This window comes from Spinacia oleracea, chromosome 6 (genome assembly GCF_020520425.1).
Source record: "Spinacia oleracea cultivar Varoflay chromosome 6, BTI_SOV_V1, whole genome shotgun sequence".
NCBI classification, from domain to species: domain Eukaryota; kingdom Viridiplantae; phylum Streptophyta; class Magnoliopsida; order Caryophyllales; family Amaranthaceae; genus Spinacia; species Spinacia oleracea.
This window is the reverse complement of record NC_079492.1, coordinates 40759137-40785936: the sequence shown is the minus strand read 5'-3', so window position 1 is coordinate 40785936 and position 26800 is coordinate 40759137. Positions and strand designations below refer to the sequence as shown.

Genomic DNA, 26800 nt, shown 5'->3' with positions numbered 1-26800 from the left:
AGGAGTTTACAGTTAAATACATAACATGATAGCGGAATAACCCCAAAGCCAAGAAGCATGTATAAAGTACAGATTAAGCATAACTTACATGTGAAGCGTGTTTTCCCTTTAGATCAATGAACACGAACAAGAACTTCCAATATCGTTTCTCTACTTGGTTCACCGACACGTTCAGATCCGTCTTGAGATTGATGCCTTAGATCTCCTTCGAGATTGTTTAGCTTTTGGGATGAACACTCTAATGGAGGCACAAAGAGAATTAGGGTTTTCTCTTGCCTTAGGTCAGAATAGAATATTATGTTAAGTTGGAAAACATGTAGAATAGGTTATTAAAATAACCTTTTCATCAAGCCAAGCCAACCGCCCAAGCACAAGGCTCAACCGGCCAGCAAGTCCCACGAGGAGTGCGAGCAACACAGCCAGCTCGTTGCTCGGCTGTGGGCCACAGCGCAGCTGCTGCTGCTGCTGCTACCTTATAGTGTGCGCATCTGAGCAGCCAAGGCCATGGGCCAGTGCTACGAGCATGCGCGCTGCGCCCACGGGCCTTGCGCCTCATTTTCTTGGCTCGTGGGTTTGCCTTCGTGTTTGCTATTAAATTATCATTCAATAATTTATTTATCGTTTCGTACTTGACGATCCATTGTCCTACGATACGATTAGATTACGAGTATACGCAACACGATACATGATTTTACGATCCAATGTTAAGTCGTATAATTATGTGTTCCGAACTTATCCCGAAAAGCTATTAAATGAATTTCCTATTCATTTAATCCAATGATTTGTTACATGCCAATGGTGTGAGCTTATAGGTTCAGTCAAGAGTAAGCTGTGAGCCTAATTAATTAGGATTAGAACTCATTGATCGGAAGCATTGCTCCAGCCAGTTGTTCCGATCACTTGATCTCACTGAGTTAATTGTTCTTAATTAATCTGAACCTTTGGTATTAGACTAATGCACATTGGGTGAAGAACACATTTCAATTCCTTTGTTGCTTAGTGTTACTTGCTGAACATAAGGTAAGATCCAAGCCATTCTTGATAGGTCCATAAGTATTTCTCGAATTATTGAGTTCAACTGTTAAACTTTTACAGAAGGTTAAGCCTAGATAGTGTCTTTTAGGAAACCATCTTATTTCCTAAAAGGCAAGTGGGAGTAGAAATATGACCTCGAAGAGACCTCAAAAGAACTTTGGAAGAGCTCCACACATGAAGTCTTTGGAAAAGCTTCAAGATGACGTTGAAACCGCTTCAAGAGAATCCTAATACTCAAAGGATCAGACTTGAGTAATTTCTTTATAGACACTAACGTTTGATGTTCAATACCCAGGTAAATCGTAAATTGTAAGTGTACGTGTTTCACCAAATATTTTTAGAAGACAAATGTCTATATCTTGGGGGACCGTGCGCGCTAGGGCACGGTCCAACAACTAGTGATGAGAAAATGTAGCTATATATATTAGAAAGTATAACTAATAGAATACAACTATTTGATCTCGATCGATGCGTAACATTTGATTAAAAGGTATAATTATTTGGTAATAAGTTTGATCTTATACACAAGACCTCTTACTTAGGTTTTATTATAAGTGGTTTGTTTGATGTTTAGAGACTTGAAGAATTACAACAGAAGATGATATAAATACCATTTAATTGCAAGTTTCGAGTACACTTCTAGCACTTCATCATGATTTAGCTGTTGTTCACATCCAGATGTTAAACTGTGAATTTAAATATTAAATACACCCCTTAGAACTAGATTTGTCAAAAGCTGATCCGATTCGACCCAAATTCGACAACAACCAAAGCAACCCGAAAACAACATTTATTACACATTCGACTCTTATAGGTGCACGAATTAAGCATAAACCATTATCCGATATGACCTTATCCTAACTGTACCGAATTGACATCTCTTACAACCACAAACATACCTAATTCGACCGATCGACTTTTTTCGATTATCATCTACTGGGGCGTAAGAGCGTTATGGACCCTTGGGTTATGGCCCTCATGGGTTGGACCACTTATTGGACCAAAGCCTAATACTTGATTTGGGTTTTAGTAGATTGATTAGCAAATAAATCGACAACCCAAGCCCAAACTAATATTAGAATCCCAAACCCAGTTACCTCTCTGTTCATTTTCAGACGGTCCGTATCGGAGCATAACTGAAAAGCTTTCCTCAAATTTTCAGGTACTTTCCAGAACTTCAAAGCTCTTGTAGTCCTTTGTTTGTCCTCTAATTAAATCGCTTTTCCTAGGTTCTTATTTGATTTTTGGTAATGTTAATCCGAAATTTTCTGGGGTTTTTTCAAATCTTATTTTACTGAATCTGTGGAATTGTGGAAGATTAGGGTTCTAAGAAGCTTATTTTGGGGTGTATAAATCTATCTATATATATTATACTTCAAGGAACAGCTGAGGGCATAATGGTAAAATCACTTTTCGTGTCCCCTGTCCCCCACCTTTCACTCTCACACTCTCACTGAGTCTCACACATACCTCTCTTTCTCTCTCCTAATTAAACCCCCCTAATAACCAGTGAATTGACGAACAATGGGAAGTAAGAGAGAGAGAGATGAGCAGACGGATGGCGAGGTAAAGAGGCAGAAGGTGGAAGAAGAAGAGGTGGACTCGCCGAAAACCAAAGCTTTTGAGAACCCGCTTCTTCCACTAGCTTCATACAACGACGACGATGAGGAGGAGAGGAGGAGGGAGGCGATTCGAAGGCGTGATGATAAGGCGAACGGCAAGGAAGAAGCAGTGGTTGATGGCAGTGTGAATGAGGTTGTTGGTGGTGATGATGAGGATGATGAAGATGAGGAGGATTTCGGGTTTCATCAAGCAAAGCGCAATAGGGCCGTAGAGGTCAGGAGGGATTGCCCTTACCTTGATACTGTTAACAGACAGGTACTCAAATTCAATTCAGATTTGTGTTTATTGGTTGTTTGAAAGCTTTTATTTTCTGATACTAGTAGTTGTTTGCTAATATGCTTATTGTTGATTAGCTTATTGTTGCTTATCGTTGAACTTTTGATATGCTTGATGCTATATTCTAATCAGTTATGTTAATCTCATCTTCTCTATATGTTGCTCTAACTACAGAGCCTTTACTATTGTTGAGCTTAATTTCTGCGTATACAACAATTATGTATGTCTCACATCAGAAATTATGTTCAACATCTGACCAATACTTCGTATTGTCTGTCCAATTTCCGGAAGAAAATATATAAAAGGACAAGCAAGCTACAACGGTATAAAAAAACTGAGAATTAAAATCAAAAGTTCACTCCTTGATCATTAAAAATTCACGTAAAACCCAAGTTAGAAAATTTATGGTTAAGTCTACCAAGTACCAACCATGGAGGGGGAAAACCAAAATTCACATCGTTGTTTTATGTGGGGATAGCCAACTAATGTGGCGTATCTCGCCCTTGAGGCTGGAGGTAGAGAGGTGGAAAAACATGTCCTTTACTGAGTGGTGTAAGATAATAGTGAAGTATTTTATGGAGAGTAGTTGGGAGACTGTATTGATGACCATTTGGCAGATTTGGAGTATACGAAATTATTGAATTTTTATGGAAAAAAGATCGATCATATGGTGGCTTGTTCCAAAACTATGAACTTCCTAGGTGAGTATGAAGCTGCCAACATTTGTGAGAGTGTTCTAGTGGAGGATGCAGGCAATATGGGAGATCTTTGTTGTCAAATAGGCATACATATGGAGCTTAAGTGGGGACCTTTCAAATTCTTTAACTACATGGCTCAACCGCTCAACAACCTGAGTTTATTCAGAAAATTAAAAGAAGGGTGGGGCAAAGAGATAATAGGACAGCAATGTTTCAATTATCGCAGAAATTGTAACACATTAGGGCAGGGGTAATCTCTTCACCAGAGGGGTTCTGCTAAGCTTGATGATAGAATTGAAATAAATGTGTCAACTAAATAGAAAGAAATGAAGTCTTACCGTACTATCAAACCGTGCCTTGGTTGCTCGAAATTTCTTTGCTATAATCAGATGTGAAAGTGATATACACAAGGAACAACAGCTGCAGAATTAAGAAAGAAAAATTCAGAATTATGTTATAAGCAGCAGAAAAGGCCAATAGCAGTCGTAAGTTTCTCCTGATGTAACTATAGCTATTATTACTACAGAATCAAATAAACATTAGAACTTGGCTCAGTTTGATACAGACTTCTTTCCCATCCATTGTTCGATTCTATAGTTAAGCTAGGTATAACATTGTAGGTTTCTCACTACTGCAAAAGATCACCTCAACCATCAAACGGACTTCACCACTGTCACAAGATTCGTATGTGTTTTAACTTTTCAAACCAAACTTCTCAAATTAGACAACAACTAGAAAAGGGCAACATGCAAGTCAGGTAGATAAAAATCTGATATTTTTCTTGGTTATCAATAAACTATATACCAATCCCAAATCCACAATCATCTCAAGTAACATATAATCCGAAAGTCATAAAGAAAAATTCTAGAAAAAAACATTCTCTTAATTACAATAAAAACAAGATGAAGTGAATAATAGTCTTTTTGTTACCTATGCCTAATTAATTAATCTAAGAGTGACTTAATGTGAGTCAGGGAACTATTTAGGGATTGAGTTATTAACTATCATATTAGACAATTTGAGATCAATGGGGAATTCAATTATCATTTATAGAATTATACCATACTTTGATTGTTTTATTATCCTAAATATACATAGAATTACCCAACTAAAAACATGTGAAATCAGTGCAATTCATATATCAAAGAAAAAATTCTACAACACCCAAAACACTTGCACATTAAGCCTCATAATATTAATTGTCAACAAAAATAACCACATTCACTTAAATATCACCCAAAACATTGACAAGAGAATGAGTAATGCAGCTGCAGTACAACGGAGACCTTAAATTAACCACAACCAACACGTTCAAATCCACAATAATTATACAATTATAGTAGGTTCTGTCAGCAAGAGGAGAGTCTAACCTGTTGAGTTAAAGGTAACCAGAAATCCAGAACACCCTCTCAAATGTCCTGTGCCTGTGCATACATAAGTAATCTCCTAATAATCAAATTTGCAAAGCCTTTAGTTAAAAACTACAGAAAATTCACTTGATTCAACATCTTCAGTTGGGATCAAAATGAAATGATAGAATTTTACACATTATTGAAAGTGGGTGAACTGATAAAGAGATGTTTTACATATAAGAAGCCAAATCTGCATCTCTTAGCTATCACGAAACCCATTCGGTTGTACACGTATTTTTCTGGTGAAACTTCCAGCTATAATTGACAATTTTACATGGTGTAAAGTAAAAAATAAAGAAACATATTGTAGGTCATCTGTCCTTACCCTCTTCTTCCTTCAAGGGGAGAGAGTATATGAACCACTATTTCCATGCCGCATCATTCTGCTGTTCAAACCACGAAATAAATGCACTATCTAACAGGCAGAACATGTTGACATACCGGAGCTGATACCTCACAGGTACATATCGGAAATTTGCTACCTGAATTATCGGCCAAACACCACCTTCTAAAATCAAGGCTGGAAGGAAATGGCAACTGTTTCCTCTCCTGCATCTTCCATCAGCAAAATCTCTACATACTTGTGCTAAAACTCCAGATCTTCTTCTATTCCTATCAATCGATGTAGGCTCCCATCTAAAGTTAGGGGCTTGACTTTGGCTCCGGCTCCTCCTTCAGCTCTTACTAGTCCTAGACAGTTTTGCAAATTTTAGGGGAAAAAGACACATTAGTAAAAACTAAAAGGAGCTAGCACAATAAGCTGATAATAGAAGGGAATCCGTGTAAAGTGTAAACTACATGAATAAAGTGCAACTTCCACCCAATTTATTAACCCCTTTAAGATGAAAAATCTACTCTAGAGTATAATTCGTATAAAATATAAACAAAATAAAGACGAAACACAAAAAAGGCCCTCTTAGATCTCCAGGAGGTAATTGAGATCTCGAGAAACAATTTACTGTCCAAAAACACCCTAAGAGAAAACAATCAATGATGAAGGAAACTCAAGACTAAAGGAAACTCAAAACAATCAATCATCTTATGGAAAACTACTATGATGTCCCCTAATCAATATAATTCTTATTACAAAGTACAAAGGAAGCATGAAAAATTCCATGACTAATTAGCACTTTACAAGTCGTACATGTGAGAGCAGCTCCAACCCTTCCCTCGTGGACCGACTTGAATGTCGTCGTCTCCATTCATCTAGTCGACTAGTCCAGGAGATATTAGTGTGCAATTTCCTTCTCTATCCCATGTCATTGTGCTCTCTTTGCTGCGACTATCATGTCTTCGTGAACCTCTGCCAGGTGAAAGAGGCTCTCTAGAACACAAAGTCAAATTTTATAGCAATAAATAACCCCCAGGCAAGACCACTCACCTACTTTATGAAAAGAGCAAATCCCATGTACGTGAAAAATGCAAACAAGTCAAAGGGCCTGAAGATAATCATGTGTGCTGCGACTTTGGTCGCTACAAAACGCACCGTATTAGGCTCTAGTCGAAGCCTCAACCTAATTAACTTGTCTAGGCCTTCATACCTGCCAACCAGTTAGACCATGTGAACATGGAGTTCATATTTCTAACATTGCATATGGAAAAATTCATTTCAACAGGGTGTTTTATTCAAACTATGACTAACTTTTACTTCTCCAAACAATGTTAGAAATCCAGGATACAAAGGATAAACATTAGGTGGTTCAAGAACAAGTCATCTTCCATGAGAAAAACAAAATGCAATCACATACTGTATCAAGAGAAATTAAACAAGATATGGATTTTAATCACTTTAAAATTTATGAAATAAAGAGTAGTCCCACTCCAAATTGATTGGTTCTCGAGTAGAAATATGAACATTTCAGACATTTTAAAATCTCATGTAAATAGTACGAAAGATTCTGAAATTTAATAAAAGAAAAGCTACAAACCTTGTGCCGATGCAATTGATCCAAGATGGAAAAAGCAATCTGCAAAAAGTTAATACAAAATTAACATATACTTAATTAATTAAGAAATTCTTACACTGCATAATTTATACACTTAGGTCAATATATATAGCAAGTAAATAACGTGTCCTGTTTGGTTGCGATTAAAAAAACCGAAAAGTGACATGGAACACCGAAAGAAAAAAAGAATACAGCTCACCTCTAGCTTCTGATGGTGTTATTTGGAAGTCAGACAACATACCATCCACAGAAAGTCCCCATTGTCAATCAAAAAACCTTATTCAGCAACTGGGTTGCAACTGAGATTTATCAGGGATGACAAATGGAAAACAACTAAAGTCGAAACTTAAGTTTTTCAGTCTTTAGAGAGGAAGACTGGAAAATACAGATTGCCTTGGGACTGGCATGTGGATTAGCTGGTTTACATCGAAGAGGGAGAGGTTAGATTTGTCCCTGAAGGTAGCAAACAGTATATGTGTTTCAAGGTTGGTGACCTTGTGCGTTACCCTAAACGGTTCGAGGCTGACCTTGTGTGTTTCCCTAAATTTTTCAGTTTTAAATAGTGTAAGATTTTAGTAAAGCTAGAATATTTTAACTATTCAGATTAAGTTTCCTTTCTTAGTTCTAAACCTACAGAAGAATTTATGTTATCTAGAGTACAATGGATAAACTGTTATCAGATTAAGACTTAAGAATGAAGGTGGTATCAGATATGACATGTTTACATCTATTGATAGTCAAGTCATGGATAAACTGTTATCCCACTATTAAATGACATAGTTTTCTGGAATTAAATCAAAACTACCAACCTGAAACTCTCTCATTTGAACGGTTTTCTTAGCACGGTATAAAATTTAGTTGTGTATAAAGCAAAAGATACTGTAAAGGGCATTTGGTAATGTCATGAATATTCTCATTTACTGCAGAGATCTGTTATTTTTTGTCTCACTCACTTTATTTCCACTGATTGACTGATTGTTTACCTAGCGCGCTTATCATACCTACAGTTGATCATCATTATCACATAAACTGCGAGAAACATGCAAAAGAAAGTGTTTTATTCCTCTTGCCATCATTCAATAATTTTACCACCAAGTAGTTCAGACAAAAGAGAAAAAAAACTTCCAAAAAATAATATTGTTTCACTCATATATTCAATTTACAGTTAAAAAAGGTCTTTACATATGCAAACATTACTAGGCTCATTTGGAATAATCCCAACTAATATGCTGAAAAAGACGTCTTCTAATTCAAATAGTGATAATTGCATGTTAATGGGTCACAAAAAGAATGCAATCAAACAATATTTTCTATCTCTTTGCAACTAAATCAGTACTTCAGATCCCGATATTCGTCAGAGAAACTCAGAAAAAAGATCCTATTTGGAAAATTCAGCAGGACACTGAGCAAGAATATAAATCAGGTTCAAGCAAACCTAAACCGTAACCTAACAATAACTACAAAATGCTAAAAGATACTCCTTTACCATTTTGTAGTTATTTTTAGGTTAAGGTATAGGTTTGTAGTTAATAAGGTTAGGTTAAGGTTAAGGTCTTAAGGTTTAGGAAAGATACCTGTTTTGTAAGATTGCAGGCACGGTCAGGTGAATTCAAAATCTCATAATAGAACACAGAGAAGTTTAGAGCAAGCCCAAGCTTAATGGAATGAGTAGGGGCCAATTCAGCAAGAGCAATGTCCTTGAACAAAACAAAAAAACTGGAGTCAGCACAACTGAACCACAAGAAAACTGTGATAAATGCAGTAGAAAAATATCAATACCAATACATCATCAAATATAAAACCCACCCGAGCAGACTTGTAAGCCAAGAGTAGCCTCCTTGTGCTCAACTCCTGCTTGAACTCAGCAAGGTACCTGTGATAGTCACCCTTCATCTTCTGGTAGAAGACCTTAGATTCGGATGAGGAAGCTGAAGCTGAAGGGATAAGGTGTGACTCTAGAAGGTTCAATATTTTGACAATAGCAGTACCTACATCAACTCCTATCCTGCTACTCTTAGCTAGAAATCTCAAACAATTTCACATTTTCCCCTACACATAAAGATACCATGATGATACTGAATACTTGTCCAATTAAGATATATAACTAAAATTTCAAGAAGGGAATAAACAAAGTCTTACAAGTGTTTCACCATCAATATAACAACATGAACCAAAGACACCATAAAAACGATAGTCATGAAAAATACAGAAGCAACTAATTGATTTTTTAAGGATGTTTTCTCCAATACATTAATAAACCTAGACAAAGAGAACAAAAAAAATTCACCTTAAACCACTTATATATATATGGAGGTCAAATACATCTCGATGAGAGTTATATGAGTGACTAAATCAAGATAAACAACATAGTTCTAAAACAACTTGAACTTGGATCTAAACGTAACAAGTAGTTCGTATAAATCCATTTCAAATCCTCTAGAAACTAACACTTTCAGTAACAGATATGTGGTCCTTTAATTCAATCAAAATCCAATTAAAATACACATGATATGTATGAGTAGTTGTTTACTCTCTCTCATATCAAATGAGGCTAATCAATAATCTAAAAATAATTGAAAGAAATGTATACATAATAGAATAGAATTAGAATATTATCTTTCTAATTAATTTAGCTTAGCTATACTTGCTAAACAATCAGAATAGATTAGAATTAGATTATTATCTTTCTAATTAATTTAGCTTAGCTATACTTGGTAAACAAAAATTTGGATGCCTAAAATAAATCTAGTAAAGTAATACATGCCGACAAGGGCAACTACCCTCAAACAATTATCCTCTCACATAGATACTTCTGCCTTTTTACCTTTTGAGTAATTATATATTGCTTTAAAGCTCTAAAAAAATTAACATTTCAATCAAACAACACATGAGCAGACAAAATTTCGAAAACAATAATGTCTAAAAGAGAAAATAAATCAATCATGTCATCTTACATACCTTAGCAACCCCGGTGAGATGATGACCTCCACCAACAAATATGTATGTTGAGTTCTCAGACGCCTGCATTCGTTAGAAAAGAATAAAATCAAAACCCAATATTACATTATAATCAATGTTTTAAACAATAAATCAAATCTGAAGAACAAAGAATCCATTAAACTCAACAAAAGAGAAAGAGAGAATTTTGAGTAATGCGGAAATCGCAATTTGATTTCCTAATTAAGTAAAATCTAAACAAAACAACCCTAACGAAACAAACATGGTGATACCTTGAATGGTCCAAGTCGAGAAATAGAAAGAATGCGAGCAAAACATATACGAATATTTAAGATTTCAAGCAAACCTTTGAATTCATGAGACGTTTTGATCCGAATCGTAGAACTCCTACTGGAAGATTCATGAGTCGTCGAAGATGGAGGAGATCTTGAGCTTGACGCCTTTGATAGGGTAGTGGTAGTCTGGTACGGGGACGGTGGACAAAGAAAACGAGGAATCGAATGGAGTGAAGAGGGTGGCGAAAGGGGGAAGAAGAGGGTCTGTGAGATGAAAGAAGGGAGTGAATCAGAAAATTAAAAACCTAGGTTTTGTTTAGTGTATTCGTTTGAGGCGTTTAGAAAGTAACGCCGTGGATTAATACTTAATATTGGTTCGAGGCGTTTTCTTTAAAACTAACGCCGCCAATTAATGGTCATTACGCCTAAATGCTAAACGGGACATTATTTTGAGGCGTATGCAAAAAAACATCGCAAAGACGTAGCTGCGAATGAATTTTTTTCTACTAGTGAGGAGAGCTCTTACAAGCACTGAAATTGCAGCAACTCAATATGCTCATTCCACATCAAGAAATCAAGTAAAGTGAGTATATTAGACGACAAATACATCATCAATATATTCTAAATTTCAAGTAACACAACAGCTTCGAAGCAAACTTAAAACTTCAATCATTCTTAAATCAAATAATTTCTACTGCATTTGTCATAAAGAATTTTCGATAAACTGAACCAGATAATAACCCTACTCCATCTTGAAAAATAATGGTTCACCAGATCGTCACTAATCAGATCCAACCGCAAAGGATTCCACTAATCCATAACCCACAGCATCCGGAGAAATCAAGTTAAATGCAAAGAGATTCATTAACTAGCTAAGACGTACAATATCATGAAACAGACAGTCCATCCAGTTGAAAAACTTTCAGTAAAATTTACCTTGGGATTTGTCTTTATATTGTCCGGCAACCCTGCAGTAGAAGCAATAACTTAATAGCCACACACATGTCATATATATAACAGGAAAAACAACTAATTTAGTCTTTTAGAACCTCGAACAAATCTTTGCTGACTTCTCCTTGCAGAACATGGCTAACCATCCTAAACTCGTGGATTAGGCATTGACCAACCCTTGCATTCTGCCATCTCTGATCTGAAAACATCACGGGACATAAAATATGCAATGTATCAGACTAGTATAACTTCTAGCAAGTATAACTTCAACAAGTTCAACCAAATAATAAACCTAATGAAATAGCTCCGTGCTTGGCACAACCAGGAACGCAAGCGTAGCCTATGCTTAACCCGTATAAGTAAAAAACCAAAGTCCCATATTCACAATATACACTCAATTCACTATGGAAGTTCACAACAAAGATAAATTAATTGCACAATTTTTAATTAGCATACGTTTTCCCTTAGAAATCAATGGTCCAAAATTGGTAGAATTTTGAGTCCCTGGTTCCCATAGGCCATAAAAGCATCCCCTTCCTTAACCCCCATACTTCTTCCATCGACACCTCTCCCCTAAAACTCAATTGCTCGAAATTAATTGTACAATCAACTTGATCGAATATAGAACATTAACAAATAAAAAAAACCTTACAGGTGAAATTAGCGCCGATAGCTCTGTTGATGGTGTTGCGATAGGGTTTGAATGAATCTTCAATATTGCAATTACCAAATAAAAACGTAAAATCCAAAGAAGCTTGTAAGTAAGGATGAAATTAGCGGTGAAGACTGAGAATTATGTGCTTCTCCAGATTTCCCATTTATACTTAAAAGTGATGAGAGATAATTGAGTTGAGGAGATCGTTTTGCAGAAAATACTTTGAGATTAATATGGGATTTGCTGAAGAAAGCTAGAGTGAGGGTGAGTCGGTTGAGGGTAGAGGGAGGTTGAGGATGATTTCGTGGGTTTGTGAAAACTGAAAAGCGGGATTGATTATTTTGTTCTTTGAAATTTTCAAACTAGCGGTGAATGATAACACGTGTATAAAACATGTTTATTTTGGTATTTTGCGACTCTTTTTGTTGCCAAATTTTGTTTAGGCTCGTGAAAGCGTCAATATATGTATTCGCAGTTTTCGCAAAAGAAAATAAATTGTGACTCTTCTTAAAAGAGTCATAGCAAAAGTGTCATTATGTACATCATTTTCTTGTAGTGCATGTGCTTCATCTGTCAACAAAATTATAGTCATATTACTCACATCAGTGAAATGTACTAACTTTGGACATCTGAGAAAAGTTATCCCAAAAATGGTAATGGCGTACCCTTGCTTAAGTTGATTGATGTTGAGAGAGTAAGAATAGCAGACTATTATAAGGGTCACGGTCATAATTACGAGGAGTTAAAACAATGTGATAATTAATGACAAATGGATGTAAAGAACTGATATTTTTTAGTAGAAAAATAATGGCAGAAAATATATTAATTTGCTTGATAGATGACGACTACAAAATGGGATACAAAAGTAGTGACTTGAGGCCACTAATCTCCTGATATAGTGACTTGAGGTCACCACTCTAAAGCCTAAGCTTTACTAATTTCTCAACATGCTATGTGTTGCTGAGATATTGGTAGTGGAAGACGGAGGTAGTGTATTGTTGATTTGTTGTAAACTATTTGAAGAATTTTATTTATAACTCCATATGTTGGGGTTGTTCCCTTAATGAATTGAAATGTTAGTTGAACAGTTTGTGTTGAGATATTATGATAACTTGTTGATCCGAAGAACTTGATTTTTTTAGCATTGTGGGAAATCGGGAATTAACTATTGATATTTTAATGTACTTTTTGGTGTATCATTTTTTTTACGGGAGTCTGATCAGTAAATTTCTTTCTTGCAGGCTTTAGATTTTGATTTTGAAAAGTTTTGCTCAATCTCTTTAACGAACTTGAATGTATATGCATGTCTGGTGTGTGGTAAGTATTACCAAGGAAGGGGCCCCAAGTCTCATGCATATACTCATAGCCTGGAGGCGGGACATCATATCTTCATAAATTTAAAGACTGAGAAGGTTTTTTGCCTTCCTGACGGATATGAGATCAATGACCCATCTTTAGATGACATCCGTCATGTTCTAAATCCCAGGTTTGTTTCATTTTTTCCTTCTCCTTTCGGCACGCTGGTTATTCGTATAAGTCATATCAAATTCAAGTCTACTTATATATGTACGTCATATTGTTGTATGTCCTCACCTGTATTCTGCTACCTGTTATGGTTACATGTCTATAGTTCCTAGAGATATGATCTTCTCGAAGATGTGGTGTATAGAAACTGTTTTTGGCTGATCTTTCTTGTATGCAGGTTTTCCAGAGAACAAGTTGAACAGCTAGATAGAAGCAAGCTGTGGGCAAGAGCTCTTGATGGCTCTGATTATCTCCCTGGACTGGTATTTCCTCTGTCTTGACTCTTGACTGACTCGATAGACCTCATCTAGCTGTTAAGAATAAATATTAAAGTTTGTCATGCCGTGTTGCAGCAGATTAGATGACCATTTGAAATTATTCTGTTTTCAGGTAGGACTTAATAACATCAAGGAGACTGATTTTTTGAATGTTACAATTCAAGCACTTATGCGAGTTACACCCTTGAGGAACTTTTTCCTGATCCCAGAGAACTACCAACATTGTAAAGCTCCCCTGGTTCATCGTTTTGGGGAGCTCACTCGTAAAATCTGGCATGCAAGAAATTTTAAGGGACAGGTATAAACATGATTACGTTTTGCTTCAGTTGCGAATGTAATATTTCACTAGCCAATACAGTGTGTTAAAATTTGATTTTGTCATTCCAGGTGAGCCCCCATGAATTTTTGCAGGCTGTGATGAAAGCGAGTAACAAAGAGTTTAAAATAGGTGCTCAATCTGACCCACTTGTTTTTCTGACATGGCTCCTTCGTACCCTTCACAAAGCACTCAAAAAGAAAAACACGAGTATCATTCATCAGTGCTTCCAGGTAATGTCTCCATCTATGTACATATTTGGTATCATTACATGTTACCACTCTTATCTAACTTGACTAACACAACAGGGAGAACTGGAGGTTGTGAAAGAGATGCAGAGTAAAGGTACTGAGAGAAGAGAAAGTGGGGATGATCAGAATGGTGGATCCGAAAACCCTAATGTTGTCAGAGAAACTTCCAAAATGCCATTTCTAATGCTACCCCTTGATTTGCCGCCTCCGCCACTGTTTAAAGACGTGATGGAAAAAAATATTATCCCTCAGGTATCTAATGCTTGATTGCTCTCATGGTTTCAGATTGTTGAAAGCTTTTTGGATTCTGAGTGTGTGTTGCTTTTCATTTCATTTATTCACATGTTGAGGTAGTGCAGCTGTAATTAGGCTTTTGGATGACCGGAAGTGGGTGGATTAGTAGTAGCATGTTGCAATGCGTATAATTTTATATACCTGTTCTTTCAACTGTTTTGCATTGTCTGGCATTACTTTTTTGTAAAGAGTCAAAGTCAATCATCATTTCTGCCGTATTAACTAAAAGGGGAACCTCAATGTCGAGGCCTGTATAAACGGTACTATCCTCTGCCACTTTTCCTAAACTAGGTTGGTTAGCCACTGACCAAGCTGCACTCTCATTCTTCTACACATTCCTCTAAAAATAGAAGGCCGAAAATCAATCCACAACTTAAAAACATGATAAAGATTATTAAAACAAGAATATAGTAAAAACACTACCATCTTCAACAGACTGGAGAGAAAAACATCTAGGGAAGTGCTATAGAAAACACCGATGAGGAATTCTGATGAGCGTCATCCAGCTTCGCAATCTTATGGAACAACAGTTTCTAATCTTATGGAACAACAGTTTCTGCCGAAATGTCCATAGGCTTTGGGGAATTTCACTTAAACCAAATCCAAGTAAAAAGGCTCATGTGACAAGTCCGAAAGTATTTTAGCAGGCCATTGCAAAACCAAGAACACCTCCTTTCCTTGTTCAACTCCATAGAAAAAGGGCATCAAGCAGAAGATACAATATATATACATAGGTCTTTGACAACCCTTAAAAATGAACCGGAAGAAATTGCAAAAAAAAAAAAAAGAAAAAAAAAAGGATGCAACTTACAGGTTCCTGCCCATAATGAAAAGGAGTATGAGTCCAACAAGGCCAATAGATCCAACTATAAGATAAAAGACTAGGTTTAACACTTGTTTTTAATCTTTCTGTCATTGTGAAGTCTCCAGCATCTTCATAACCCTGAATAATTAAGGGGGACCACAGACGTGCTTAGCAAAATCACATAATCCAAATACATAAGGCTATCTGAATCACTAAGTTCTGAAATTTCAAGAACATATAGGCTTCAACATTTTCTGTATCAGCGATCAGCATAAACCCAATAATGAGGGTGGGAGATTTGATCATCAACTACTCCATGTCAATGATTGCTAGATATCTCACAAACAACCAGACACATGTACCAAAAAAAACATAAACAGTCCAAATAAGAACAACTCTAATGCTCAAACCTCATAAATAGCTAATCATATATGGAGGCTAAAATGTCACATGCGCAACTGATTACACCAATGGCAAGCAAGTAGTAATGTTGTCAACAAAGAAATGCTCTCATAACCGTGATTTTCACTTTATACTCCTCTTATTATAAGTGATTTTTCAATTAGTTTGTAGAATTTAATTCGTTTCCTTACTACAAAACTCCCTAACATTCAAAATTCAACAGAAATTTTAGTAAGAGGAACTTACTCGTCGATGTAGTACATAGTTCTTTCCCATATTGTCAGTCCAGTGAGATAAATTAACAGATAAAACACAACTTCATCTGAAAAATAACAAACAAAAAGATGAGTAAATAACAATGAAAATTGAGCCGTCATTATAAATAATAGATGAGTATGTAAATCAAAAGAGGAAAAAGGTACTTGAAAATTGTTGCACCAAATAAAAGTTTCTATGGAAACTTCTCTAATGTTCGATCTCCTCACCCCAGATCTAGTGAAGAAATTGAAGCTGCGAGAAAATGAATATTGAAAACCTAGAAATCGCCATAACTGATCTCCTTCCTAAATTAAACAATTGAAAAAGAAAAACAAACCAAACCTTGAATGACAAACACGAACCTTCCTCAACGTCAAATGAATGCGAGCCCCGATCCATCTCATTCTGAAACCCTAATCTTTCGCCTCAAGCTCTCAAAATCATTTGAATCAGCAAATTAGAGTATTTGCGGAAATCGATTTGTGCAAATAAAAATAAAATCAAACCCAGACAAAGATATAAGAAAGAGAATTTTTTTTTTGGTACCAACGCCATAGGAGAGAAAAGGGCGGAGGTACAAAAGGCATGGGAGGGGAGAGAGGAAAGCAGAAGCACGAAGAAAGAAGTAAGCATTTTTCTTTTTCCAGACAAAGTGAGAAGGGTGAGGTGGTAATTCATGAACTAATTCAAGGGCAGGCTTGTCATTCCACTATTCTTTAGGAAAATTGAGAGCAATCTCTTGCTTTTGAAAGGGGTAGAATTAGTATTCCCTAGATTGTGTCCTTCGGTTCTTCTGGGGCTGTTATAGCAGCAGCTTCAGAAGAGAGAAAGCATGAGATGTAAGGTTAAGAATACCTTTGTTTCCCAGAGCACTATTCCCATTATGCTCATCCCTTTGATTCTTGGCGGTAGAATTGGGAGGCTTTGTTGAATATTAAGGTCTTAACTTTGAATAAATGATAATCTGGGAGGGAGTTTCCCTGGTTAGATGTTTCTATAATGGTCACACATTCACACTTGTAACATTGAATGTGCTAGCTGACTATTTGGTGGGTGGAAAATTATGGCTTTGCTAGCAGTTGTAGCTATGCCCTCCTGTGAAGCTGGCTATATCCTCACTACTGATTTGTATCTAAGCACAAATCACGATCTACATATAATTTGAGTTGTTCTTCAGTATGTATATCTTGATTTGTCAAAAAAAAGAATGTTAAATTTCTGTAAAAAGACTGGGTTTCTTTTCTAGTTAGGCATCCATCATGTATGTCTTTTGGCTTCACCATTTATGTTAATGTGTTCATCTTTTTCGCTTTACATTTCTTGGTAACTGATGGATTTGGCACATCTGCGTTCTTCTTAGGTTCCACTTTTCAACATAATGAAGAAGTTTGACGGGGAGACCATAACAGAAGTCGTGCGTCCTCAAATAGCTAGGATGCGATATCGTGTAACCAAACTGCCACCTTACATTATTATGCACATGCAGCGTTTCACGAAGAACAACTTCTTTGTTGAGAAGAATCCCACCCTTGGTATGTATCATGCTGTGTGCTATTATTTTGGTGCTCGTGATGGGACTAGTTTGTGTCATCACAAAGTTGGTTTTTCTAATTATCTTCTTTATCTTCCTTTTAGTGCAACTTACCTTGTGTTCAACTGAAACAGTATTTTGCCAAACTTATACTTAGATTTTTGTTAATTGATACAGATATGCTTTATGGTGTCGGTTAGTCCTTCTGCTTGCTCAGTTCACTTGCCTTTTTTTATGAAACACTTGCCATTATTCAGCTACTAGAAATCTACTATGGACTTATAGGACTCCACAGACCATTAGATTAGGTAGGCATGTTTTTAAAAGGTTGTTATTACTCAGAGCATGCCCATCCCGTTTCCAGTGTGTAAATCAGGTGTATACTTGCGACACTGTGTGCCTTTCCAGTTTCCACTTCTCTTATTACGTTACTTTTTTGACTCATTTCCCTAATTTTACATTACAAATGTTTCTTGCCAGTTAATTTTCCTGTGAAAAATCTCGAGCTGAAGGATTATATCCCTTTGCCCACACCAGAAGATGATGAAAAATCTCGTTCAAAATACGATTTAATCTCAAACATTGTCCATGATGGCAAACCCAGTGAAGGGTCGTACAGAGTCTTCGTTCAAAGGAAGTCAGAGGAACAATGGTAACTTGGTGCCTCTTTAACTTTTTAATGCTTTTGTTGTTTTGGACAACTATATACTCCTGATGTTAAAAAAAAGGAACTATAAACTCCTTCATTGAGTGGCTTTGTTCTGGAAATAATTAACGCATTGTTTTATTCCCTCATTATCAAGGATTAACCATGTTCTAATAACCTCTATAATAATTGCTCATTCCCATGAGGGTATATTTGGTACCTCTATGAATGTGACATTTTCTTGGATATCTCAAACCAACATATCTACATATGTTATTAGTTACAATTCTTTTCAGGTTGAGGGAGTATCTTCTTCCTATAATTTCCTGCCTTCCCGCGTTGTTTCTTATGCTAATATCATTCGAACTGTTACAATATTCGTGCGCTTTCCGGCTCATTTCAGTTCCTGTTTCGGTTCTGTGCAGGTATGAGGTGCAGGACTTGCATGTTTCGGAGACACTTCCCCAGATGGTTGCTCTTTCGGAGGCCTACATTCAAGTGTATGAGCTACAAGACCAACATTGAAAACCTCCGTTGAATGACCAAGTTACCGTCTGTTGTCAAACATGGCAATGTTGCCATCAATTTTTGTTGTTTAATTTGGTTGGACATAGGATTTTATACTTCAATTAGTTCAGTGTTTGCAAGATACACTTTCAGAAATAGTGAAAAGGTAGTTGCAACATTTTATAGTGCAAGAGTTGTAATCCTGTATAATTTTATCATCCGTTCTCAAATGGTTGTACACTTGTACGTAGGTTTCTAGCTTTCAAAGGTAAGAGTTCTGTTGCTCATCCTAGAACCGGTTTGGCCTCTGCCTTCCTCTAAAGAGTAGTTCACAATGTTTGTGGGATGATTCTAGGTTTGCGAGTGTCCTACCACAAGTTTGCGGCACACATACTCATTTCTCGAAAAATGTATGTGCATCGCTCTTGAAACTACAAGAACACGAGGCATAGGTAGTCCAACCTTCTTTTGTAACGAGTTATTCTCATCTCTTTTAGTTTCTAATGACATAAGAAAAGGAGATGCAAAGCTATACATCTAATGTGAAGTTAAAGACTTAAACCCCTACTCTCTTTATTATTGTTATTTTCTTTTTACATGATATCAAAATCTTAAGTGAAAGTAATAGTTCATGATATGATCCCAATCAAAAGTCGAATTGTAAGCCAGAATAAAGCTGATTGCTAGTCTTAAAACTACGATTACAGCGTGAGATTTAGGATTATATTAAATTGCTACTTAAAAAAATTACACCTGTAATATGCCATCATGTGATCCATAAATAGTGTACAAAATGAATATAGTACGACTATTAATTTGTCGACGCAACAAACTCACCTTGGCCAGACAATTTCTCACGTGAAAACCACAAAAGGAAACAATCCAAGTAACTTCCAATGCTCTGTCCTTGTTCAAGTCAAAAAACAACATTAAGAAGAAAACACAATTGACAATTGAAGAACGCCCTATAACTTTTTGCTAAAGTAGACAAAATGTGGTTGTTATTCTATTTCCCAGCACCTTCTAACCACTTTGGCCTAAACCCACTCTTTGACTCTTTAGTCTAAAGTTCTACTCCGTAGATAATCAAACACCAACCACAATATTTTGTCAACTCCATTGAAAATCACTACTTCTAAATTCTTCAAGAGGAGCAAAATCGATCTGATGAGCGAAAAAAGGGGATATTACAACGACGACAACAACAACATTTATCCGGCCGATACCTAAATCAATCAGACACAACAGTTCTGGAAGCAATGATAGTAGAATTAGCACAAGATGAGTTGAAAAACTTAGGAAAGGTATGGTTATCAATATTTGTGTCATTGAGTTACTGTTATGTTATAGGCAAGATTACTCCAAAGGGTTTCACAAGATTAGTGCCAATACTTCCAGTTATCTCACTCTTCCTAATTTTGCCACTAAATCTCACTTCTATTCATTTTTATGGCTTTACTGCATTCTTCATTGCTTGACTTGCTAATTTCAAACTCTTGGTTTTTGCATTTGGTAAACCTCCTCTTTCTTTTGATCATCCCATTTCATATTCTCTTTTCATAGTTGTTTCTTGCTTACCCATCAAAATCCAACCTCCCAAAAACACTCCAAATTCACAAATTAATCAAAACCCAGATCAAAAATCACAAAACAGTTCATACCCATCTCCTCAAAAATTCAAAAATTCACAAAACCCAGATCAGAAATCACCAAATAATTCATACCAATCTCCTAAAAATCCCAGATTTCACAAAAGGAACAAAACCCAGATCAAAGATCACAAAATAAATCATACCCATCTCCTCAAAAATCCCAAATTTCACCTCGGAATTACCTTATAAAATTTGTTCTTTTAGCTTTAATGATCAAAATTTATGATTATAGGGATCACATTGTTCGAATTCATCCAAAAATTCTATGGTTAATTTATTTTTTCCACTAGAAATAATCCTCGCAATTCTTGCGAAATCAGCAAATTTTTTCCTAGGCTTAGAATTAGAACCCCAATTCAATGAACCCCTTTTATCAACATCTATCTTTAGACACCTACTTTTGTTCCCATTCCCGAAAGGGAAGGTTCGATGATGAAAACATAAATCTCCACTTGACAACACATCTCCTATAAAATAACGAATCTCAATTCCCCTTTTCATTTCACCCGAAACCTGCTATTTATAGAAACCTGCTATTTATGGAAACCTGCTAAAAATAGTAACTGCCGTAATGGGTAGTTGTTAAAAGTGGCAAGTCATCAAAGATAGAAACCTGTCAGAATTAGGAGTGGCACTCCAACATAAATCCTAAATGAGATAGAGATTATGAGAGAATCCTATTCTAATATGATTCGAAAATAAGAGTCACGTATTAATTAAAATCCTAACGAGCCTAGAGTTCGTAACGGGCCCAGACGCATTCCGTCACAAGGTTAATACGCACTAAAAGACTCGATTAAGTCTCAAACACTCCGGATTCTAGGAATCCGAATCTGACTAAGAAAACAGCCCAGATCCTATTTTCAACGCCTGGCTCTGGGCGCCGAAATCTTCGGCGCCCAGGCCTGGGCGCTGAAATTACCTGGGACGTATTCTTTCCTAATTCCTCGTGGGTTAGAGCTCTACAATTCTATCTTTCCAAAGTTCGACGTGAAAAAAGAACACACAATTATTATTCTGAGTATTGACTCTAAACCCCTAAGCCTAAGCCTCACGCTGCAAAACTGATCACGCGTTCTGTCGCAATCGATACATAAATCGAACAGAACGTATCCTGTCCCATAATTTGAGATTCGTTAAATAAAAGGAGAAATAGCAAAGTCAAAGTGGTTAGTTTTCTGAGAACCGTGACGCACCTCTCAAGGGTGCGTCGTAATGTGTCCCTTTTCTATGATTTAATTGCTTTCCTCGCCCTTTTACGAACTGTTAAACTAACTAAATCTGATTGTTCGATCACGCCTAATAAATATGATATTTTTGGGAAATTGGATTATCATGCTAGGTCCCTTAAAACAATCTAAATCAGATAATCGTGCTCGATCTAGTACTATATGTTGCATATTGTTAAAATCAACTCAGATTAGTTTAATAGTTAACACATGTCCCTTCAATTATTTATGCTGAGCTAGTAAGGATATCCTGCCTCTGGAGTTATCGAAGAGAGAGTACTCCTCTCGGTAGTTACAGTCCCCCGAACCCTCAATCTCTACCTTGCGGGTGTATGTTGAGAGATCCCCACACCAGGGATCACAAGGGAACCTACGGCCGTCGTGGTCAAACATAATTGCACTCCCTTTATGTCACGATAACCGGGTTTTGTCAGTTTTTCTCATTGTCGTTAAAAACTGAATGGCGACTCCTATATTACTAGTCAATTGGGTGTAAACTCACAAGAAATCCAATTACACTTGATTTGACAAAAAGAAACGTCACACCCACGAGGGACGAGGTCACGCATTAGCCTCGTGCTTTTTCGACCCCCTCACAGTAGCGACTCCACTGGGGATAGTGAAGGAAATACTCGTGCTTGTAGGTAATCAAAATAGCCAAAGGGTGAAACGATCCTACCCCGCGTTTATTTCCCCATCAAGTTGGGACGACCTGAAAATCAGCATATTAATGTGAACAGACAGAACCGCATAACAAATCTTGGCTCCCTTGGTGTTTCATCTCGGGAGTTGGGACTAAGGATACCCATCGCCAACCGGGGGGTGCATACGCTTCGAATGTTGTCCACTCGGCACTTTCGCTAGTAGTACACCCGTCCCAAACCCAATCGCTCGCCCATTAGGTCCCTCTCATTGGTGCATGCCCCCTTGGCTTACATCGTGATTGGCCTCTTGGGCGAAATTCGTCTGTTGAAGACACTACCTCGACCGGGGCATGTGTTGGATCTGCGATAGAAGCGGTACCAAGCCAGGCGCAAATAACTACCCATAGAAGCCTATCATAAACTACATGACATATTATTATTGCCTCATGATGGAATGTTAGTTATGTGCAGCGAAATATGTGATTGTGTGTGACAAACAATGTTAGCAAACCAACGACCTTAAAAAATTGCCCAAACATTCATAAACCAATTTGCCAAAGAATTATATCGAAATACGTGTTCCGCAAACCCGAACGATCTCCACAAAAATAAGCGACGCTCGGGACGGCCTGTAACGAATCCCACAAACGCTGCACGACGCGTAAAGGACGTTATTAGGCAAGCACGCGAAACCAAAGTCGCATAAACAAAAGTAGACACAAACAGAAAACGAGAACCAGCCAGGGACGCATTTTCAACGCCCCTGGCTGGGCGCCAGAATTTCTCACGCCCTACGCTGGGCGCTGAAGTTGCTGCTTGGCCTTCTGGTCAGGCGCAGCAGCCTCGGTGCCCGCGCAAAAGGAAAATACGTAGCACAAAAAAAACGTTCGTAAATTTTTTTTTGCTACGAGAGCGTAAGAAGAAGCACTCTATTCTAGAAGCGACTTAAAAATAAATAAATAAATAACTCTTTGTGTCGTTGTTAGGCCTCCTACGACGACAATGCTCGGCACCAAAACCGAACATGCTAATAACTATGAATGTCACATGGGCAAGTGTTTCGAAAATCCAAAGAATGACCAAAAGAAAGAACTAAAAGTGTACCAACAAAAGAAAGAGCGAAAAACCAATAGAGAGAGTCAAAGTCTAGACTAAGTAATGCTTGAAACTTTGGGGCCTAAACTTTAGCTTATCTTATGCATAGGACTGGTCCTGCCACTTGGTGCCGATCGGGAAATCAAAGGTTAGTACGTCTCGAAGATACATCGCCAACACCAGGTTTAGTGACTCCAAGCTCCGTCCGTCATCCCTCATTTCAAGGATCTCCGCTTCCCCAACCTCGATTCGCACCCTCAAACATGTCCATCGAAGAATTGCGAGACCAGATGGCTCAAATGACCCAACTCATGGGCCAACTGAAAATGGAAAACGAAGCCTTAGCGGCTGCACCAGCCAAAAATGACCTCGATAACGAGAAGAGGATTGAAAAAATGGTCCTACTGCAAACCATGGGGAGCAAGTACTTCTCCCTCGATCCTGAACCTTTTCCTGGAAAACTACCAGAAAAGTTTAGTTCATCTGACTTACCAAAGTTTAAAGCCACGGACAATCCCCGTGATCATCTATTGAGCTTTGTGAATGCCATGAACTTGAAAGGCGTGGACAAGTCCATGTATTTACCTGCCTTTCCTTTGTCCTTGGAACCTGTGTCGCTCAAATGGTACTATCACCAGGACCCTAAGCTCTTCCCCACTTGGGAAGACTTTGTCAATGTGTTCATCAAGCAATACTCGTCGAACATGGATTTTCAAGTCACCATGCGCGAGCTGGAAGTTCTCTTCCAAAAGAAAAATGAGGGTTTCACAACCTACTTTGCAAGATGGAGGGACCAGGCGACCCAACTAATCAATAGGCCTCCCGAAACAGAATTGGTCCAAAAATTCATTGACAACCAGGACCCGGCTTACAAACAACACCTTAGGTACCTGGGACTTGACACTTTCAAAAGAGTTTATGATGTGGGAATAAAGATCGAGGATGATCTCGCAAAAACAATACAAAGTAAACCTGCATACAAAAGCAACACCTACAACAGGGGAAACACATCCCAAGCCCAAGAAGTCCATGCCGTAGAGGAGACTCCCGCCCGAAGAAGCCTTGGAAGATGGGTCCGAGACCGAAAGTTTGCCCCACCCGGGTCGACTTTGGTGCAAGCCTTCGAAAGACTAACCAATCAAGGAAAGTTGAGACCTATAAGCCCCACCCGTGACCCTCCTGTCAAGAGCAAATATTGGGTCGAAGGTACTTATTGCAAGTTCCATCAAGGAAATGGGCATGACACCGAAAACTGCTGGAACCTAAAAAATACAATCCAGGACATGATAGAGGATGAAGTGATACCTCTCCCTAACGTTGGCAAACCCAACAACAACAAGAGCCCACTTGGCTCTTGTCACATCTCTCTCGACCAACCAGAAAATGAGAACTTCGACCCTACGGTGTACATTACGCCTCAAGGTGCACCACTCGCTGTGGTCCCTATGGACCGAATCGAGAGAGAAGTGTGCGGTGTGTGGGATGATGATGCTGAAGATATTTACCTATCTCAAGTGTCGGGCCAGGACCTCTTTACTGAAACTTGGCCCGGGTATGCTCACATTGACACCACCCCTCAGGAGCCCGAGGTCGACAACCTCACCCGATCCGGAAGGATATACCAACCGGATATTCGCCCACCTCCTATGGACGATATCCCAGTTAGGCAAACTCCTGAGGATGAACGGCACGCCACCGTCGCAGAAGTCATTGAAAATCCTCTCTTGAAACAACTAAAAAGAACCAAAGCCGAAATTACCATCTGGGATCTCATGTGTACTTCAAAGGAACATCGCGAAAAGCTTATTCGCTCACTCGACCTCATCTCAGTACCTACAGATATCACACCTGACTCATTGGTTAACCACATCATGAGAGATGCCGGAGAAAAGGCCATAGTTTTCACTGACAAAGACTTGCCCAAAGAGGGGGGTGCTCACAATAAAGCCCTATATCTAGTAGTTGGATGCAAAGGACAAAACATCCCCCTAGCGCTCGTAGATAACGGTTCGGCGGTTAATGTTTTCCCATTGCGAACCGCCCATTGCTTGGGGCTAGGAAACGATGACTTCCAAACCTCCACGCAAGGGGTACGAGCTTATGATAACTCCCGAAGGCCTGTGTTGGGAAAAACTCAACCTTACCATACAAACCGGGCATGTGGCATGCACCACGAAGTTTCAAATAATCGACATCAAGCCCACTTTCAACCTCCTCTTGGAGCGACCTTGGCTCCATGACTTAGGAGGTGTGGCTTCTTGTGAGGGGGTCGAAAAAGCACGAGGCTAATGCATGACCTCGTCCCTCGTGGGTGTGACGCTTCTTTTTTTATTCAATCAAGTGTAATTGGATTTCCTGTGAGTTTACACCCAATTGACTAGTAATATAGGAGTCGCCATTCAGTTTTTAACAACACTGAGAAAAACTGACAAAACCCGTTATCGTGACATAAAGGGAGTGCAATTATGTTTGACCACGACGGCCGTAGGTTCCCTTGTGATCCCTGGTGTGGGGATCTCTCAACATACACCCGCAAGGTAGAGATTGAGGGTTCGGGGGACTGTAACGACCGAGAGGAGTATTTCGCTCGTCGATAACTCCAGAGGCAGGATATCCTTACTAGCTCAGCATAAATAATTGAAGGGACATGCGTTAACTATTAAACTAATCTGAGTTGATTTTAGCAATATGCAACATATAATACTAGATCGATCGCGATTATCTGATTTAAATAGCATTAAGGGACCTAGCATGATAATCCAATTTCCCAAAAATATTATATTTGTTAGGCGTGATAGAACAATCAGATTTAGTTAGTTTAACAGTTCATAAAAAGGGCGAGGAAAGCAATTAAATCATCGAAAAGGGACACATTACGATGTACCCTTGAGAGGTGCGTCACGGTTCTCAGAAAACTAACCACTTTGACTTTGCTATTTCTCCTTTTTATTTAACGAATCTCAAATTATGGGACAGGATACGTTCTGTTCGATTTATGGATCGATTGCGACAGAACGCGTGAACAATTTTGCAGCGTGAGGCTTAGGCTAAGGGTTGGAGTCAATACTCAGAATATGAATTGTGTGTTTCGTCATTGTTGTTCCTTTCACGTCGAACTTAGGGGTCTATTTATAGGAAAGAGTGGCGTAGAAAGATAGATTTTCAGGAATTTGAATACGAAACGGATTAGGAAAAGAATCCGTCCCAGGTATTTTCGGCGCCCAGCTCTGGGCGTCAAAGATTTCGGCGCCCAGGGCTGGGCGTTGAAAATAGGGTCTGGCAGAATTCTTTGTCAGATTGGACTCTAGAGTACGGAGTTCATTAAGAGACTTAATCCGAGTTATTTGGTGCGTATCAATTTACGACGGAATGCGTCTGGGCCCTTTACGAACTCTAGGTTCGTTATGAGTTTAATTAATACGATAACTCTTTTATCGAACTGCGATAGGAATAAAATTCCTTTTACAATTTCTATCTCTTTTAGGATTTATGTTGGAGTGCAACACCTAATTCTGACAGGTTTCTATCTTTTTATTCTT

General features: G+C 38.0%; 2 protein-coding genes across 4 annotated transcripts in view; both read left to right on the top strand.

Moving 5' to 3' along the window:
• The first annotated feature begins 2478 nt into the window (after positions 1 to 2478).
• On the top strand, positions 2479 to 18936 carry LOC110790272 (uncharacterized). Its single transcript, XM_056831238.1, has 9 exons — positions 2479 to 2913; positions 13071 to 13315; positions 13532 to 13616; positions 13744 to 13929; positions 14019 to 14180; positions 14256 to 14450; positions 17318 to 17489; positions 17969 to 18140; positions 18560 to 18936. Exons 1-9 carry the CDS (start codon positions 2560 to 2562, stop codon positions 18657 to 18659), a joined length of 1671 nt encoding a protein of 556 aa, XP_056687216.1. The 5' UTR covers positions 2479 to 2559; the 3' UTR covers positions 18660 to 18936.
• Positions 18937 to 19643: 707 nt separating this feature from the next.
• LOC110790269 (uncharacterized) overlaps positions 19644 to 26800 on the top strand; it is a 30052-nt gene continuing 22895 nt past the window's right edge. The window contains exon 1 of one of the 3 annotated variants that reach the window (XR_008923405.1): positions 19644 to 19945. Coding sequence is in view for 1 of the 3 variants with exons in the window: in XM_056831515.1 (XP_056687493.1) it covers positions 19901 to 19945 (45 nt within the window). In the remaining 2 variants the exon portion in view is untranslated. The remainder of the gene's footprint in view (positions 19946 to 26800) is intronic. The other 2 variants (XM_056831515.1, XR_008923400.1) reach the window with 2 other exon arrangements.